Here is a 19,341-nt window from a genome sequence, read left to right as displayed (position 1 = left end):
GTTTGTCAGGATAGAGTGGGTGTCGGTGGAGATGGAAAGCTGGATGTCATCGGCGGAGCAGTGGAATTGGAGACCATGACGGCGGATTAAGTGACCGAGGGGGGACAGGTAAAGGATGAAGAGGAGGGGGCCAAGAACTGAACCTTGGGGGACACCTTGGGGGAGGGGAGCAGTGGGGGATTTGCAGTTATTGATGGAGATGAACTGGCGTCTGTCAGAGAGGTATGATTTAATCCAAGAGAGGGCAGTGCCGGTAACGTTAAAGGTGGATTCAAGTCGGGTGAGGAGGATGGTGTGATCGATGGTGTCAAAGGCGGCGCTGAGGTCGAGGAGGACGAGAATGTTGAGGTTGCCAGCGTCAGAGGAGAGGAGAAGGTCGTTGGTGATTTTGAGGAGAGCAGTTTCAGTACTGTGGTTGGAGCGGAATCCGGATTGGAATGTTTCATACAGGTTATTGGCAGAGAGATGATGTTTGAGTTGAGTGGCTACAGCGCGTTCCAAAACTTTTGACAGAAAGGGTAGGTTGGAGATGGGTCTGAAGTTGTTTAGGGTGTCAGGGTTTAGTCCAGGTTTTTTCAGAATGGGGGTAACAGCAGCAATTTTGAGGGAAGGTGGGACGATGCCTGTAGACAGGGAGGAGTTTATTGTTGCAATGATAAGTGGAGAGAGAGCAGGGAGGGAGGCCTTGACAAAGCTGGAGGGGGATGGGGTCAAGAGTGCAGGTGGCAGTTTTCATTCCTATGAGGAGTTCAGAGAGGTCAGTAGGGGAGACTGGGGAGAACTGAGACAGGGGTTGGCAGGACAAGGGGGGGGGGGGGGGCAGGTGGTTGGAGGGGGAGCAGGTGCGGCGGTGGTCAAGCTGTTGCTGTTGTAGATGTTGTCAATTTTGCGTTGGAAGAAAGAGAGGAAGGAGATGCAGTTGTCTACTGTGAATGACTGGGTGGTGGTGTTCAGGGGGCGGAGGAGTTTGTTTATTATCGAGAAGAGTGCTTTTGGGTTTCCGGAGCCAGAGTGGATAATTTGAGAGTAGTAGGCGGAGCGGGCGCGGGAGAGGACTACTCTGCTAATAAGTACTACGGTACATAAAAACAAGTTCCAGCCAACGTTGTCAGTGGTTGCTTTCAACAAAAGTTCAGCTGGGCCTACGTGACAATGACAAAGGCGTGGTGAACCAAATTACTACCTAATTACATAAACCGACTTGTGCTTGAAGGGATTTAAGGGATATCAATAAATTGGGCAATGCAGGTATAAATACTGCATATCCAGTGTCAATACTAATAGTTCTCTCATGCACTCCCGCTATCGGTTGATTTTGTACAAAACTACAAAACTAACCATCTTAAATAAATAAATAAAAACTTTAATCATTGAGAGTAAATAAATACTTGGGACAGTCGTCACGGTAACGACCGAGGTGAAACGTCACGGGGCTGGTGAAGATTGGATAGTTCGCTTTTTACGTTTCATTCATTCAAATGGAATATTATAATGAAGACAAAATACGGTACCTTTACTTTTATGAGAAAATGTACGTACATTCACTTTCACAGACACATATCATTGTTTATACACCGCCCGAATCGTTGCTGCAGCTCGTACTGTAATTTTACCAAACATAAAAATTTGAAGTGAAAAGCGCAACTTCAATATACAATTTATCAACTGCATGCGGAGCTGATAGACATTTAACAGCTTGTAATTTTGAGAAGTTAAGAGCTCATGGCAAAAGGAGTCACCAGCGTTGGAGCTATTTACGGAAGTGACGTCATGCACGGCGTGGTCCCGTCTGGCGTGTTTTGCGTGACGTACTCGTGCAGGTAACTTCCGCTGCTGGCGGGAGTGGGGTGGACTTGGGGTCATCCTACCTTGGCTTCGTCCGGCCTGTGTGAACTGGTGGACCCTCGCGGAGCTGTTTCGGCTATTTACCTGGTCAGAAAGGCGTTAGCGTTTCCAGCTGCTTGTGCTATTTTTGTTCGTGTAACTGTAATGTCATGTGTGTATTGTGCTGCGGCGAGGTCAGGGCTTCGACATGTGTGACAATAATAGTGTGTTACATGAGAGGTTATGGTTGAAGGATCGCGAAAAGACGGAGAATCATGTGGTAATCTTTGTATGAATCTTGATAATATCGAACAGCCGAGATCATTCCACACTGATCTGAGGCGAATGGAGCTTGTACAAGTAGGACGGACGTTAGTAGACATCAATGTACTTTTACACGTCTTGGAATGATAATAGTACGCAATGTACAAACGCGTTTGGTGTATGGGATTCGAACCTTGAATGAATTCCAATTCCCGCTCTAATTTACAGGGGGCACTGCATCAATGGCACAGCGAATGCGACGGCACAGCGAATGCGACAGCACAGCGAAATCAATGGCACAGCGAATGATGCTACACGCAGCCATGATCTACATACGGAAGAAGAAGAAGAAGAAGAAGATTCGAGCAGAATTAAGAGCCAGTGTTGCTTGGGAACGCTTGTGTCTATCTGCTTCGGTGGACAGGTAGAACGGTGGATGGAATTAACTGGACGTTTGATTGAGAAGCCGTGGGATTCAGAAAGTCACTCTCGCCCCATAATGAACCCTCAACAACAACAACAACAACAACATGCATTTTAAGGCCATTTTCCCTGCTAGAGCGGGGGTTAGCCTTGCGGTCCCCATGACAATCTTCTCCATCTTGCCCTATTTTCTGTATCTCTCCTTGTTTAACCCCCTTGCCCGCATTTCTTCTTCCACCATCTTTAGCCAAGTCTTTCTCGGTCTTCCCCGTCCTCTACTTCCTTTTACATTAATTTCCATCACTCTTCTCAACCAGTCACTTTCATCCTTCCTCAACACATGACCAAACCATCTCAACCTGTTCCTCTTCACAGCATCAATCACAGGCAATATTCCCATCATCTTTCGCAATTCATCATTTGTCTTCCTCTCTCTCAACGATACTCCGCACATCCATTGAACCATTCGCATTTCCACCCTTTCCAGCCTTCGTTGCTGCTCTACGTTCATTACCCATGTCTCGCTCCCATAAATCATAACACTTCTCACACATGCAGCATCCACCTTTCCCTTCAGCTTCAACGACACTCTCCTCTTCATCAGCACGCCACTCAGTTCCCGAAACTTCTTCCATGCACATCTCACTCGAGCAACCGTTGCCGAGTCTGATCCACCTTCTCCATTCAGCATGTCTCCGAGGTAGCAAAATGTTTTCACACCTTCCAGCTTCACGCCGTCTCCAAGATCCAACTCAACATTTCCTCCATCTGCAGCTCCCTCTGTGCACACCTTACATTTGAATGTAGCTGCCACACTGGTAAATGACCCTCTCAAACCACTACATTTTTGATGAACCCACTCAGCGCACATTGTACATTGAATGGAGTTCACTCCGACACCCTTCCTTCTTATCTGCTTTGGTGGACAGGTAGAACGGTGGATGGAATCAACTGGACGTTTGATTGAGAGGCCGTGGGATTCACAAAGTCACTCTCGCCCCATAATGAACCCTCACCCCGATCATATTACCCTCGTTTGCTCCAACGAAGAGTTAATGCCCAAAACGTCACCATTCTCTCCGCTTCCCACCTCTTAACACGTCCCGATCAACGTTCTGTTGATTCCATCCGTTGTGCTACCAATTCGAGGCCTGGTAAATGTTGAGATGCCAATCTGATCTTCACCTGTCAAGTGTTGCTTTGCCTTGTGGACCTCGATCGCTCATACACTCGAAGTGTCACCCGAGCAGCTGGAATTTCTCCTCGCACAAAGGGGATAATGTACACGTCCTGTAATCGCACCTTCTCATCGAATACCTGGATGCTGAAAGACTATCGGTTCTTTTCCATCGAAGGGCTCCAAGGCCTCGTACATTGTGATGTTGAAATGTTTTTACATCTTGGTGACGGGATGGGCAGTTAGTGTCAGATCTCGTCAGAAAAACTCTTTAAAACCCATTTAGAATTACCCTTTAGAATTACCCTTTAGAATTACCCTTTAGAATTACCCTTTAGAATTACCCTTTAGAATTACCCTTTAGAATTACCCTTTAGAATTACCCTTTAGAATTACCCATTAGAATTCCCCTTTAGAATTCCCCTTTAGAATTACCCTTTAGAATTACCCTTTAGAATTACCCTTTAGAATTACCCATTAGAATTCCCCATTATAATTACCCATTAGAATTGCACTTTAGAATTACCCTTTAGAATTACCCTTTAGAATTACCCTTTAGAATTACCCATTAGAATTACCCATTAGAATTACCCTTTAGAATTACCCTTTAGAATTACCCTTTAGAATTACCCTTTAGAATTACCCTTTAGAATTACCCTTTAGAATTACCCTTTATAATTACCCTTTATAATTACCCTTTAGAATTACACATTAGCATTACCCTTTAGCATTACCCTTTAGCATTACCCTTTGGAATTACCCTTTGGAATTACCCTTTAGAATTACCCTTTGGAATTACCCTTTGGAATTACCCTTTGGAATTACCCTTTAGAATTGCCCTTTGGAATTGCCCTTTGGAATTGCCCTTTGGAGTTGCCTTTGGAATTGCCCTTTAGAATTGCCCTTTAGAATTGCCCTTTAGAATTGCCCTTTAGAATTGCCCTTTAGAATTGCCCTTTAGAATTGCCTTTTAGAATTGCCCTTTAGAATTGCCCTTTAGAATTGCCCTTTAGAATTGCCCTTTAGAATTGCCCTTTAGAATTGCCCTTTAGAATTGCCCTTTAGAATTGCCCTTTAGAATTGCCCTTTGGAATTGCCCTTTGGAATTGCCCTTTGGAATTGCCCTTTGGAATTGCCCTTTGGAATTGCCCTTTGGAATTGCCCTTTGGAATTGCCCTTTGGAATTGCCCTTTAGAATCATTTATACTTACGTTTTAGAACCTTCTAGAATTCCACTCTTTGACGGATGCAGGAAGGACATGGCCAAATATTAAAGTGGCTTCACCGCTTAATAATTTGCTCGTAATTGCATTTGTTGCTCGTAATTGCATTTGTTGGTTTTTGACCCCACACCAGGCAGGGCCCCATGTGGCAGGGCCAGAAATGATACTGATCTCACACATTCTTATCATGTGGTGATCATAACTGCCAAATTTGGTGAATATCTGCACAACCGTTTAGAATGAGATATCGTGACGGACGGGACGGGACGGGACGGGACGGACGGACGGATGGAGGGACAAACAGATGTAGCTGACTACAACGTCCCCAGGTTTTTCTTTGTTTAGTGTGGTGATAATTCGTTATTGGTCCCCTACCGGGTGAGGGGAGTATAGGTTTGTTCTCTTTCTATCCGTCCCACCTGTGGTTTATATCAAGACTTTTTATTTCCCATACCCCTAAACATATTGTCGTGCGACTACCCTGTAGTGAACAGGGTGACACAGTGACACGGATGACCAAACGAGCTTTACTCCCAGGCGTTCAATTCAATATGACCATATTCGTTATACACGAGGGAAAGGAGGATAACAAACTTACCTGGTCGGCTTCCACCCGACTTCTCCGAACCTGCAATAATTGATCATCTCAAACGACACAGGGTTAAAATGTACAAAAATACCGGCTTTATTAAAGAAAATGCCGGTCACAAAGAATACACGATAAAACTAAATTCCTAATTGGAGCGCCCCCCACAGACTCGATTACAACACAAGGGAAAAAATAACTTGAAAATAAATGTGTTATTTTGTGGGCACTTAGCTCCGAGCTGCTCTTGAATCTCGGCAGCAATCGTCAAAACCCACTCCTCCACCCTCCTCCCCTCCCACCCCTCCACCCCGCGACCTTGGTGGGAGCCGCATGTTTGCCGCTCGGCCCGTGAACGGGAAAACCAGGCCTCCGTGCACAGTTTGGTCTTCCATCCGCGTTTATCCTCACTATCTTGTTCCCCAACACCAACACCACAGCCAGACGATGCGAGGAAGTCCTTCTCGAAGGTTCCACGGCCTCCAATTGGCCGAGGTTGGTCACGTGCAGTCATTCAGCCCTGCCTCCCTCTGGAATGTTCCACGACCTCTCATTGGAAGGTTTTATGCCCCGCCTACCACTGTCGCGGTTGATCACGTGGACTCTTATTTTAGCCACGCCTCCCTGCACATGAAAACAACGTCTTCTTTCACCAGTACGAGGGCGTTGGAATCCTGCCTAACTCGACGCATATCTGCTGTAATTACTACACAATGGGAAGGGAGGTAATCTTTACATTTAATAAGAAAGAACTGACTACTGCAGGCTGCATGTTGTCGTGTAATTAACTATAGGGGGTGTCTTTTATTGCAAAACAATAACAATATATATGATATCTATATATATATATATATATATATATATATATATATATATATATATATATATATATATATATATATATATATATATATATATATATATATATATATGTTCCTCGTAAACTCGAGGTGTGCGCTCTCCCAAGTTTTCTTCACAAAAAACCCATAAAAACAACTGGAGACGATGGTGCTTCTGCGATAACACTTTCTGCGAGAACATGAGAGAAAGAAGCCAGTTGAATAAAATTCTACCCCATTATACCGGCGTTGATGTATTTAAGATATATGGACTCCGATAATAAAAAGGAGAGCCAAAATCCTCCGAAAAAACAAAATACACCACCTTTGATGCCTTTTACAGTTTACACCACTTTGTGTATCACGTTCAATTACTCCCTCTCAGATTAATGAAGTTTAGGTTTTATACCTGAGAACATGGTCTGGCCCCAGTCCATGTGAAAGGCTCAAGGATGTTTGCCATGCAACATTTGTTATTTTTGGTTGGTCAGATTCTAGAGGGGGCAAAATTATACCTCAGGGACAATCCCCCCCAGTCCCCATGCAACCGCCTCCACCACCACTCCCAACCCCAATTGCAGCCACGGGCCTGATGCATGCAGAGAGCTATTTCACTTCAAAAATTCTTGTTGTAACACAAATCAAATTACGAAACAACTGTGATGTCTTGCAAGAGATAACGTAACGCCACGAGTCAGCACCTCCATGGAGTGCATTCTTGCAAGAGATTTTTTTTTTTTTTTTTTTGTATACTGAATCGAGGCTCGTGAAAGAGCTAACATTAACTTCACAAACAAATCGACCAGACAAACAAAATACACAAAAAGAGGGAGTGGAAGACAAGATGGGGAGAAAAGGGGAAGCACACACACACAACATCCGAGAGCAGGGAGATGTGTGGAAGGGAGAGGGCCCGGGGGGAGGAGGCGTGGGAAGGGGGGGGGGGCGAGGGAGAAGTATAAAGCACAAGGACACCAAGGACTTCCAGGACAAAAGTTGGTATTTCAAAAAGTGGAATTGGGGTGAAATTAGCGGGGGTAGAAAAGATCAAGGTTTTGGATGGGGGAAGATAAGAGATGGTGGTGAACAGCTGTTTTAAAGACTTGGAGGGTGGAGTGGGATTGAAGAGAGTGAGGGAGTTTGTTCCAGAGGCGGGAGAAAAGAGGAATGAAGGAGTGAAGGTGAGCAGAGAGTCTTGATTTTGGCAGTTTAACCAAAAGAGGGTTGCAGGCAGATCTTGTGCGACCTGTAGGAATATTTGCGGGACAGAGCCCAGAGAGAGCTGGGGGGGCAAGGCCAGAGTGGAGTCGGTAGAAGACAGAAAGACCACCAACCTGCCTGCGGTGAGTGAGTGAGAGGCCCTTGGAGTTAGCTTCATCGCGGGAGATTCCAATGATTCTGAATGCTTTGGTTTCAACAGCATGAAGGCGAGCTAGGTGTGAGGCAGGAGCACCAGCCCAGAGGGGAGAGCAGTATTCCATTGAGCTGTGGATGAAAGCCTTGTATGTGGTGAGGAGCTCAGGTGTGCCAAGGAAGGACTTCGCACGACGGAGGATGCCCAGTCGGCGACTGGCTTTGGAGGCCAGATTTGAAATGTGGTTTTTCCAGGAAAGATCATGGCAGATAGTGAGACCCAAAAGTTTGAGTGACAGAACTTCTTGGAGAGGATTATTCAGAAAGTGGATGGGAGGGTTGTCCAGTCGGTCTTTTCGGAGAGACATCGTAAGAGTGTGAGATTTGTCAGGATTGAAAGACATGTTCCACTTGTTTGATAGATGATGCCATGAGTCAGCACCTCCATGGAGTGCATTCTTGCAAGAGATAACATGATGCCACGAGTCAGCACCTCCATGGAGTGCATTGTTGCAAGAGATAACATGATGCCACGAGTCAGCACCTCCATGGAGTGCATTCTTGCAAGAGATAACATGATGCCATGAGTCAGCACCTCCATGGAGTGCATTCATGTTATCAATGCAGTGTGTAAACATTCATTGGGACATGTCTATTAATGCATTTTGATGCATTCATGTTTTAATGCAGTGCTAGGGTGGGGCAATGCTCTTTGTGCTCAGGGACCCGAAAAATAATTCTTAATCTGCCTGTGGATCCCAGTAGCACCTTCAGTCTTTGGTTTGAAAGTTCATCGTATGCATGTGGAGAGGAGAGGAAGACATCAGGTCACTAGAAAAAATTGTCCATCTATACCAGGGGTTCCATTCCAAAACCCAGGGTTGTGACCCAAACTTTAGATCTCTAATTTTTTTGAACATCATGAAGTTTCCATCCTGTGATTTTTCTGTTTATCTGTCGTGACATGCAGGGTAATCATGGTTGACCTGCAGAATTATCTGTCTGCACCACCTCCTCTCAGGCTCTAAGCTGTTGACATCTGGCAATGTGGAACCGCCTATCCAGCATTGCGCAGGGTGTTGCAGGGTCTCCCACACAGGATGATGGCGGCTTGTCTCCACAAAGCACGGTAAAAAACTGAAGTATCCTGTGTTCTGCATCCACGTTTTCTTTTAAACGTTGATGCTTTCATATTTCAAATGGTTATTGAACTAGTGTCAGGAATGATGTGCAATCCATCCATTCATGTTGTTTTGATCCCCGTGTTAACCCGGATGGTGCACAATGATAACTTACTGGAGTCTTTGGTACCCGACACAAGTTCAGGCCGACATGGCAATTGTTCTTGTCGAGAAACGTTCATCTTAGGATCCACTGCTGCATCAAAAAGCATCTTCTATTTGATTTGATCATGCCATTTTGGAAGTTTCACTCTTTTGGCTTGTTCAAATGATGCCGTCTCGCTGTTTGCTCGACCCCTGTCTTGACCAAATAGTTATTTTGTTTATGGTGCTGTTATTATCCTGTTGGCATTTTGAACAAATCAATTTTTTTTCTTTCTAGAAAAATGGCTTCAGCTAAAACACTCCACACCACTCACTGATGAACCTCTGAAAGTTTGATGAAGATCTGTTTGGCCATCTCTGAGGAAAACAAAAAAAACAAAAAAAAAACACGCACACGCACACGCACACGCACACGCACACACAGACACACACACACACACGGCAAATCAAAGCGGCACATTACTTGGTGTTCCAGCCAGCATTTATTACCTAGGCAGTCCTAGAGAGTGTTTTCGAGGATGCTTTGAAGGAATTGACGTGAACCTTTACAGTGGCAACTTCAAGTATTGCGCTTATTATTTTGCATCGGGAGAAAAGCAGCTGGAGGTCTGTTTGATGAAACCTTTTTTTATTTTTTTTAGCAATGACCACCTGTCAGGCAGTCCCTGAGTTCTTTACCATGGATGCCGGAGCGTCATAGAAGGGAAAGGGGGGCAGAATTTATTTGACCGCAAAAATATTGCCATCTTGAGCATGCTCTCGACAAGAAAATTCTGGAATGACATGTCCTTTTATGATTATTTCTACCATTGTAATACTTGCACCCTAAAAGTTTACACTTTTCACAATTTAAAGCAAAACTAGAACGGCACTGAGAGCGCATCCCTTCGCCAGGCTGAACAGTCTACCTTTTGTATTCAACCGATAGGCCGGATCTGCATCCGGATCTGAACCAAAATCGAATCGGCTTGTTCGTGTCACCTAACCAACTCGTCCAACTGGTTTTGTCATAACTCGTCCACAACTTTTTGGGGTATAAATAAAACCACCTTTAGAGGCCATTTTTCCCCGCAAAGCGGGGGTTGGCCTTTTTCGGGAACCGTGGAGATTGTGCTTTTGGGGTATTGTGCTTAATATCGTTTTTAGCCCCATCTCTCTGGTGAAGACTCATTAAAAAAATTTATCGTATCCAGATTCAGATCTACACCAAAATCGAATCAAATCGTCCTTCTAACACGCCCAACTTGTCCACCAAGTTTTGTCCAAATATGTCCACAACTTTTTGGGATATTGTCCACCATACAGTATATCAGTTTTTGCCCCATCACTCAATGGTGAAGAATCACTTGAAAAATGGTTGGATTTGGATCTTTACCAAAATCGAACCAATTTGTCCATGTCACACATCCAACCTGTCCACCAAATTTCAATCAAATCCGTCCACAACTTTGAGATAACCTGTTCACAGACAAACGAACTTTCAGGCATGAAAACATAACCTCCACCCACTTTTAGTGCGGGGGCAATGAACATTGGAAGTATAACTCACTACAGGGGATTTTTACCTTTCCCAGTTTTAGATCCCGTTCATATCATAGGAAAGAAAACCCCCTCGATTAGCTTATGTAGGCAACATTTGGACCTGTTCAGCTGATTACCTGTCTTCCGGTGAGTGAGGGTGCGGGTACCGTGCGTGCCCGTGCCCATTATCAGCACTGTATGCACGACAAAAACTTTCATAAACATCTACTTTTCTCTTTCGATGAATTTCACCCACTGCACTGCATGTCCCTTATCTACAGATATTTTAGCAGATTTGTCCCTTATTCTCATGCGACCAGCACACGGCCACCTCACAGAAGAACACCATATCCTTCCTTTAAATAATTTAAGGTAGAAAAAAACCATGTGAAGATAAACAGCAAGTTGCAAATTGAAAAAGAAATTGAGGCCTCAAATCGATGTAAAAAGTGATTATAGGATTGAATTGCACATTGATCATGGTGCTCACGATCGAAACGGAACGCACTATTCTGCTTTTGCACACCAAAAGGGTCCAAAAAGTGATATTAATTGAGACACTGAGAATTAACAATTAGTGTCCCCAGTACTCCACCGCCCGCTCTGGTATCCCAGTTCCTTACTCAGGACCTCTTGGGGTTTATCTTGATGGAAATGGTTGTCAAGATGTCGAACATTGTAGTTGTGTGCTTTGTATTGTCCCCCCGCACCCCCACTCCCCTGGTAGCCTCAGCACAGTGGCGGCGCTCCGGGTGCTCCCGACTCGCCTTGGGTGGATGAGACAAGCGAGCAGTTGGTCGAATCCCAGCAATTGGTGGTCCGACTCAAAGAGCTTGTTCGTGAAAAGGACAAAGAGCTGAGCAACCTCAAGGTTTGTACTGAGTGACATCACCAGAGGCAGAAACCTCGGTGCCCTCGGCACAAAATAGGAACAATGTGCCTCAATAGATAATAATCTGGTTTATCTTTGGTTTTTACCATCTTAACAACTTTTAGCTCTATGGCCTAATGTGTTTTATTGGTTTTACTCACTCCTCTTTATTATAATTATACACTTCTTCACTTGCACAATCGCTCATTGGTGTCATCCTTGAAGTATATACAGTGAGGTATTTCTGGACAATAGACGGTGTGCGTGGTTTGTTCTGCACCTGGATTGGTTTCTGGGTAGAGGAGTAGCAGCCAAAACCAGAATTCTCTCCAGGTTCCTCCTGATGGCTCAATCTTTGTCTATTTGGGTTCCTCCTGATACTCCAGTGCTGTATTTGATCAGTTGTTTGATTGTACCATCCCATTACAGTTCCCCAAAGAGAGATGCTAAAGGGATTACTTTGACAAGACATTTGGGATTGTCAGTTTTGATTATATATTTCATCATAAGCGTTAGTTTAGGTTACAAGTTTAGGTTTTGATCCTAATGCCACAAAGATTAAGGTGTAATCAGAAAACAGTATACAAGGCCAGACTGAGATTTTGGGATTTTGGTTGGTAGATTTGGGATGAGATTTTGACATTTAAAAAATTTACCGTCCAACCGCTATTTTGGGATTATTTTTGGTAAAGTCAGATTGAGATTTTGGGATTTTGATAACGTAGAATCGGAATAAGATTTTTGGATTGTGATTAGGGGAATCGGAATGAAATTTTGGATTTTGATCATGGAAAATAGGAATAAGATTTTTTTTTTCGCCTTTTCTATGTGGAGAAAGATTGGGATTTTAGCATTTTAATAGGTGTATTGTATTTGGTTTGCCACATTTATCAACACAGCTGGTGTGATGTTTTTTCACATTCAGGAGCAGCGGGATGCTGTCGAGACTCGCCTTTCCAAAGTGAAGCTGCAGTCGAAGGCACGTGTAGCTTCACTGACTGCTCAATTGGAGGACCTCCGCCGACAATCTGTGTCTTCCTTGCCTGATGGCAGCACTCAACACGATGACTATGGGAAGGTAAGATGTTTATAGGGAACTCAAATTGGTTGTAGGCTTTGATAATTTATGGTATGCAGTCAGGTCATTGTTTGCTTGGACATCGAGCACGTTTGATCATACAGCTTTTTTATGCCTCTGCCAACAATGTGTCATTTATGTACAAGAATCACTAAGAGCCTTAGATTAATAATATACAACCTCAGGAAATCCAAACTTATTTCCAATGGCTCGGGCTCCTGTTGAAGAGTATTTAAAATGAACAAATATATGTCCCCCAAATGTCACACATGCCCCCCAAAACATGTTTAATGTTTAAAATGCCCCCCCAAAATAGGATGTATTTTTTTCCTTGTGATTGTGTCAGTATGATTCTACATGCTGTCCTATCTTCCAGCAAGCATTCAAATTGGTTTAAAATACCCTTAGTTGGTTTAAAATATCTTTAGTTTTAAATACCTTTAAAATACCTTCAGTTTAAAATACCTTTAGTTGCCGTATACTGTTTATTCTACCAGGTGAGCACCAAGGGTATTGCCCCTATGCTTTAAGAGTAAAACTATACAGTATTTGTCTCATGCCAGGGTGTAGACGGTGAGGGTGAACAGGCGGCTGCGAGTCGAGGCAAGGTTCGCTTGCTGCGGCGTAAGGCCGACGAACTGGAGGCAGTACTTGCACAGTGTCGCACTCAACTAGCAAACACGGTATTGATGCAATACACCCGGTTCCTGCCAAGAGCCGATGTCATGGCTGGCAGTTTCCCCCTGAAATTCATTAAAGCATGAATGTAGCATCTGACAGGTTTATATAACAGTTTGATCACCCCAGGAAGCTGCGTTGGCAACCCAGCGTCTGCGTGGATCTGAGATGGATGCCATGCTGGCCGAGCGCGACCGCCAGCTGGCCGAGAAGGAGGCCTTCATCGTGCATCTGCAGGTTGCTGGTGCTTCACCAGTCATCTCGAGTGCAGAGCTGCAGGAATTGCAGGTCCTCGGATGTTCTGGGCCCTTTGCTGATTTATTTTCTTTACAACCGTCATTATTCTTGCAACGTTTGAGCTTACGACATCATTGCGTGATATTTAGGTCTGTTCTGCTGCACATTATTTGGTTTGCATCTCCCCCTCCAGCCTTTGAGTTTTACCCCTGGAGATTTTCACTTTGTTTTCAAAATACATTTAACCCTTGAGACAGTATTTAAACATAAAGACGTTTTAAAGTGCATTTTTGTGTGCTAGTTTGCATTTCTGTGATACTCTTACTAAAGTAGCTGGATTTAGCCGTCCTTCCGTCCCTCTGTCTGTCACGCTCTTTTCGCTGAGAAGTCATTACAGCGTTACGTCTCGCGCTCGGCTGGGCCTCTATGGACGTGCACGTGATCCCAGTGTCTGGCACTCAATCCTTCCAGTCGCTTCGCTGACTCTATCTGACACCTTAACACATATAGAAGACTATCCTACGTATGTAGGCGAAAGCCTGAATGCCGGACGCTAGGTATCAGGATGAGGGATTTAGTAAGTGGTGTTACATCATTGATGTCATCACGGCGTTTCATCTAGTCCTAGGCTAGGCCTTTATGGCGGCGTATTATTCTTGCTGGATGCAAGTTTTATTGTGCAACTGGGGAAAAAAATTAACGCCGTAACTTCCGATCCCTTGGGAACATAAAACAAATTCATAATATTGGGTTTTTTTTAGCAAATAATTGTTCATTTTTTTAATATATTTTTTTGTATATTACTAAAACTAACACTGGGTTGTTAGCCATAAACAAAATGTTTCCGGAATAAAACAAATGCAAATATTGAGTGTCAATAAAACTATTACTGTACTGTAGCATATATATTGCTACGGTTTTGAGATTTGTACAGTGAGCTTAATAAAGGTTAAAGGTTTGCCCCCCATAGATCGTCACACGTGCAACATGTAGCCTCATTTGTAGTCTAGTTATGTCTTGGTATATGTGAGAGTAGGCCCTTTCCAGTGTTAATCCTGCGTTGTGAAAAGACAGGAGAATAGGTCCTACTTCGGCAAATCATTCCACCTCTGTGGGCGCAATCCAGTTTGTTAAGCATTGGTTGTTCATTAGTCGAGCTAACACGAGGTAGGCCTAAAAAGGTGGGGGCGGCGTTGAGGTCGGGAGCGGCAGAGGCGATGACGGTAAGCATAAGCCGCCAATCAGGGCTCAGAGGTGGTGGCGTCAGAGGGCGTGGTGAGAAGAGTCTGGTGAGTTCCAGAAGGCTCGTGGGGCGGGGCTATATAACCCGATGCGCAAAGCCCTCAACAGGACTTGAACAGGACTTGAACAGGACTTGCCGGGGGAAGAGCACTTGCAGAGGAGAGGGAGAGGGAGAGGACTCGCATCATTCACACTGTATGAACTTGACTATCGCTAGAGATACGCGGCGCAGCCAGGGCGTTTATAACTTGCGCGTTTCAGCCAAGCGAGTGAACGAAGCTGCATAACCGCCCTTCGTCATAAAAGCCGTCCCGCCTTTGCCATAAAAGCCCTCCCTGCCGTTCGCCCCGATATATCACCGTTGCTCAAGAGACACGCTGCGTGGCCCTGTCTTCGTCGATCACCATCTTCGCGGACGTGCCGGGGACCGTGGGGAGCTGAACGAGAACCATCCTTGGACGCGCTGGGGAACACCTGCTCATCTGCAATATCCCGTGTGAGTGTGTCAGACGGGCCCGTTGTCTTTGGGAATTAAGAATAAGACTGTATAAGGATTTCCCTGTGTCTCTTCGTCCTGAACTGTAAATACGTGTGGTAATAATCATTAAACCTATCTGTTCTTCCTTTCTTCTGAATTTGATCGTTCCCGTGATTTCTCCATTGACTGAGCGTGGCACGAATAAGATCGCTTAAATCGGGGTCCATTAATTGTAACTGCGCGGATCATGTGTACGCAAACCGCTTGGCGTATTCCGACCTCACGTGGTTCGTGCAAGGCTTGTTTCCTCGCTTCCAGGTCAGCGCGAGTACTTAGGTGCGAGTGAGAATTTGGTCCCCAAACCCTATTTTGCGCTCTCCGGAAGGGACATAATAGGTCTCGGTTCGCGCCAGGTCAGTAAAGACAAGGGGATCGGATTAATCCCCCCTTGATAAGGGGAGAAGGCCGGCGACAGAACCGCAACATTTGGTGTCAGGAGTGGGATTTGGAACCTGGGACAAAAATTTTTAGACAAGATTTTGGACACCAATTGTACATATTGGCCGCAACATTTGGTGTCAGGAGTTTGGGATAGGACCCGAAGTGCGCTTAACGCACTCCAAATTACGAGCGACCGAAATTTAGTTTTAAAATCCAAAAATTTTAATTCGTGCCATGGCTAGCCAAAGCGATCGAATGCCGGTGGGGGTAGAGGATCAGATAGAAGAGGAGGTAGAAAATGAAAAATGAACGACCCAGGACCCACGGGAAGAATTGGGAGAAGAGGAGGACGTTGATGAGGGGCCGGCAGTCAGGGAAGAAAATGGCGGCGCCTCGCACATGGCGGCGAGGGCCGGGCCTGCTGTGCAGACCGGGCTCGACATTGGGTCATACCTCTCCAAAATTATGAGGGACATGAAAGAAATGAGGGACGAAGCAAGGTGTAATAAGGGGGAATTGAAAGAAACCATCGATGCCCAAAAGGACGAAATTCGGGGACTAAATGATAGCATGGATAAAATAAATGAAAGAATGGATACCCGAGGGGAGTTAATAAAAGAAATGGGGGAGAACATGAGGCGCAGGTCGAGCGGGAAGGTCGCGGTGGTACGCGACGAGGTAACGCGGTGTGAGGAACGCGTAGGGAGCGAGCTTGGGCAGAGCGCGGCCGGAGTGACCGAGGGTATAGAAATCGCGACTCGGGGTGTCGAAAAGCCGACGGCTACCGAATTGGAAAAGAAAATTTTAAGCGCGCCAGCGGTCGTCGAGCTAGAAAAAGAGATCATTCAAATTGAAGAAGAAATGATTATAATTGAAATTGGGGCCGAAGAGATGGCATAGTTAGAAAATGAATCACGGGAGAAGGAAATGGAATGCACCCAAAGTTTGTGTTCACATCGTGATGTCATGCTGCCAAACCCCAATGAGAGTTTGCAGGTGTTGGCGGGAAAGCCGGAGAAGAAGGTCCCCAAGGTGAGTAGGGGTGTGTATGGCGCGAAAGTGTATGACGGGAAAAGATTTTTGGCGCGCTTGGGGTATAGACGGAGCCTGGGCGCTCGTGGAAGGTCCATGGTGCGACGTGTGAGGGTAACTGGCGCACGTGTGCGAGAAAAGTGCGCCGGAGCGCGAGTGTGTAACAGGAGAGTGTGTTACAGAGTGCGAGGGAGAATGCACACCGTAATGTGAGTGGGAAGTGTTACGGGGTCCTCTACAATCTCCTGGCCTTGGTAACCTCCGAACCCCGAGAGGAACCCCGGCAGAAAAATATGTTACCCTGTGTTGAAAATCAATAGTGAAACCAAACCAATGATTACAAATGAACAAACTTGTATTATAAATCACACACAGGTACAACGGTACAACAAATGGCCATTAAGAGTGCACTCTCTATATATCTTATATAAAGTCAAGTAACTCACTGCTCTGCCAGCAAATTAACGGACACTCCTCAATGTCTCATGACTTTTCCCAAGGCGAATGGGATTCGCTCCAGCGGCCGATGGAACGAAATCCGGTCGAAGCCCGAATCTCGCTCTCCAGTCGATATCCGAAGCGTGTACAGTGGGCAAGGGTGCTCGTCCCGCCAAAAAGGACAACGGCGCCCTCCAGAGGCGCACCTTCACCGCACCCTCAGCAAACCGCAACGTAATTGGAGACGACGCGGTCGCACACACCCATCCCCGACAGACGGTAGGATGTTGGGGTGAAGATGACACGAAGCAAACCTTCACAGGTGTCCGATGCACGGGGTTCAAGATGGCCGACGGCTCTGGCTTGAGCCGATGCAACGAGGCGAGGATTTGTCGGAATCTCAGCGCCCCAAATCTGTCTACGCAGATTTCTCCACTCCAGCGAATATTCTTATCGCCGGATGTCCCTTCCAGGAACTCAAAATCCCCTTGCGGCTGTCGGTAAACCTTGCTAGTTACGGAGCGCTGACGTCACGCGTCCTCTCCGACTTTGCTCCCGCTGCTTCTTCCTCTTCACCTCATTGTCTTCTCGTTCGGTTTCCTGTTTCACTTACAGTTATCCTTTTTAACTTTTGATAACCGTTCGTGAATAATAAACCTTTTGAACATAATAATAATACATAATATCAGAAACATGTCCAGTGGGTGAAAACCACCCCAGCGGAAGTGACGAATCCGTAACACCTCCCCCCCTCAAGAAAGAAAGTTTGAACACAGCGAAAACTTTCTTTGCATGCAAACTCTTTAAACAAACCAAAATAAACTCACAACCCAAATCACCAATTCCCATGAGCAACAATTATCAACATCTCAAAAATAAAGCAACAAAATTTCACACAACCCACAGAGATTTCTAAAGTTAATTCACTCTGGACAAAGCATCAGCAACGACATTGTCCCTGCCCTTTACATGTTAAATTTCCCGTTGGACTCCTGCAAAGCCAAACTCTATCTCATCACCCTCTGATTTTTACTTTCAGTTTCTTGTGAATGAAGGTTAAGGGGTGGTGATCAAAAATCCAAAGGCCAGCAAATCTATAGCACTTTTCCCGGGAGGCTGAGCTGAAGGCCAGGTTCCATGGTGGTTGGGTGGTGAGGCCTGGAAGTATTCCCTACATGGACGCCTTTAGGAACGTGGCGTTCACGGTTAATCCGTGTAGGAAAGTTCACTACATGGACGCCTTTATGAACGTGGCGTTCATGGTTAATCCGTGTAGGAATTTTTGCTCGGCTGCTCCGCAGCATTCAGTGCTTCAACTCTTTCGAACTTTCATAATAATGACGGGGGGACTGCTTGTCACTGGAGTCACATGAATAGCGGTCTCCTTCTCGGCCACTACTCTGACAATCCTTCCTTTGGGAGCTGCCGTAACTCTGGGAGCCTCCATAATAATATCGATTGCGGCCACCACCAAAACTACTACTCCGTGGTCCTCTTCTGTAGCTCCCACGACACCTATGAAATGCCTTCCCTACTGTTATGGTCCGACCCTCCAACTCCTTGCTATTCCGATCCTTTTCTGCATCTCTGGCGTCCTTGGAGTTTTCAAACGTGACAAAGCCAAACCCTCTTGACTTTTGTGTCTCCCTGTCTTTTATCAGCACTACCTCCAAAAGCGGTCCATATTTGCTGAAGGCAGACTCCAGAACATCTTCCTTTGTTTTGAAGTTCAGTCCACCGACAAATAACTTGCTAACTTTGTCGCCATCCCTAACTGGTGTGGTGTTACTTTCCCTACTGGGCTTTTTAACAACCATCGGGTTACCATAAACTTGACCACCGGCCAAATCATTCCCGATAACAACAGATACTCCCTCTACAGGAAGAGTGGTTTGTAAACCTACGGTGACTGGTCCTGACCACATCGGACTCCAACTGGATGGCATGAAGTGGAGCTCTAACACAGCCACCAATCCCCTGTAAACGAACACTATCACCAGTTGCTGTCTCCTCTGACAATGGCAAGACGCCTTCAAGCATTAAAGATTGATGTGCTCCGGTGTCCCTCAATACCCTAACAGGTTTCCGGGTAGTCGGGTCTCCATCCAGTGACACAACCCCCTTTGAAATAAATGGTTGGTAACCCTTTTGAGGGCAATTTCTCACACTTGCCATTGCATTCGGAGTTGTACTAGTCGAACTCCGCTCCTGATTTTCCTTTCCCAAGGCATAACAGTGGGACATCAAGTGTCCAGGTTTATGGCAAAAAGCGCAAGTAGGCCCGGAGGAGAACCTCGTGGTCTGCCTCGAGCCCCCCGGAGGATAAGTCTGCCTTGGACCGGTTGTCTTC

At 45.5% G+C, this 19,341-nt stretch overlaps 1 protein-coding gene across 1 annotated transcript in view; it reads left to right on the top strand.

The window, feature by feature from the left end:
- Positions 1 to 1,756: 1,756 nt before the first annotated feature.
- GOLGB1 (golgin B1) overlaps positions 1,757 to 19,341 on the top strand; it is a 107,537-nt gene continuing 89,952 nt past the window's right edge. Inside the window, exons 1-6 of the mRNA XM_078782988.1 lie at positions 1,757 to 1,932; positions 8,711 to 8,818; positions 11,224 to 11,367; positions 12,293 to 12,445; positions 13,009 to 13,128; positions 13,253 to 13,411. Coding sequence (XP_078639114.1) covers positions 8,735 to 8,818; positions 11,224 to 11,367; positions 12,293 to 12,445; positions 13,009 to 13,128; positions 13,253 to 13,411 — 660 coding nt within the window. The 5' untranslated portion in view covers positions 1,757 to 1,932; positions 8,711 to 8,734. The remainder of the gene's footprint in view (positions 1,933 to 8,710; positions 8,819 to 11,223; positions 11,368 to 12,292; positions 12,446 to 13,008; positions 13,129 to 13,252; positions 13,412 to 19,341) is intronic.

This window comes from Myxine glutinosa, chromosome 8 (genome assembly GCF_964187855.1).
Source record: "Myxine glutinosa chromosome 8, kmMyxGlut1.1, whole genome shotgun sequence".
NCBI lineage: Eukaryota > Metazoa > Chordata > Myxini > Myxiniformes > Myxinidae > Myxine > Myxine glutinosa.
This window is presented reverse-complemented; position numbering and strand designations above follow the sequence as displayed.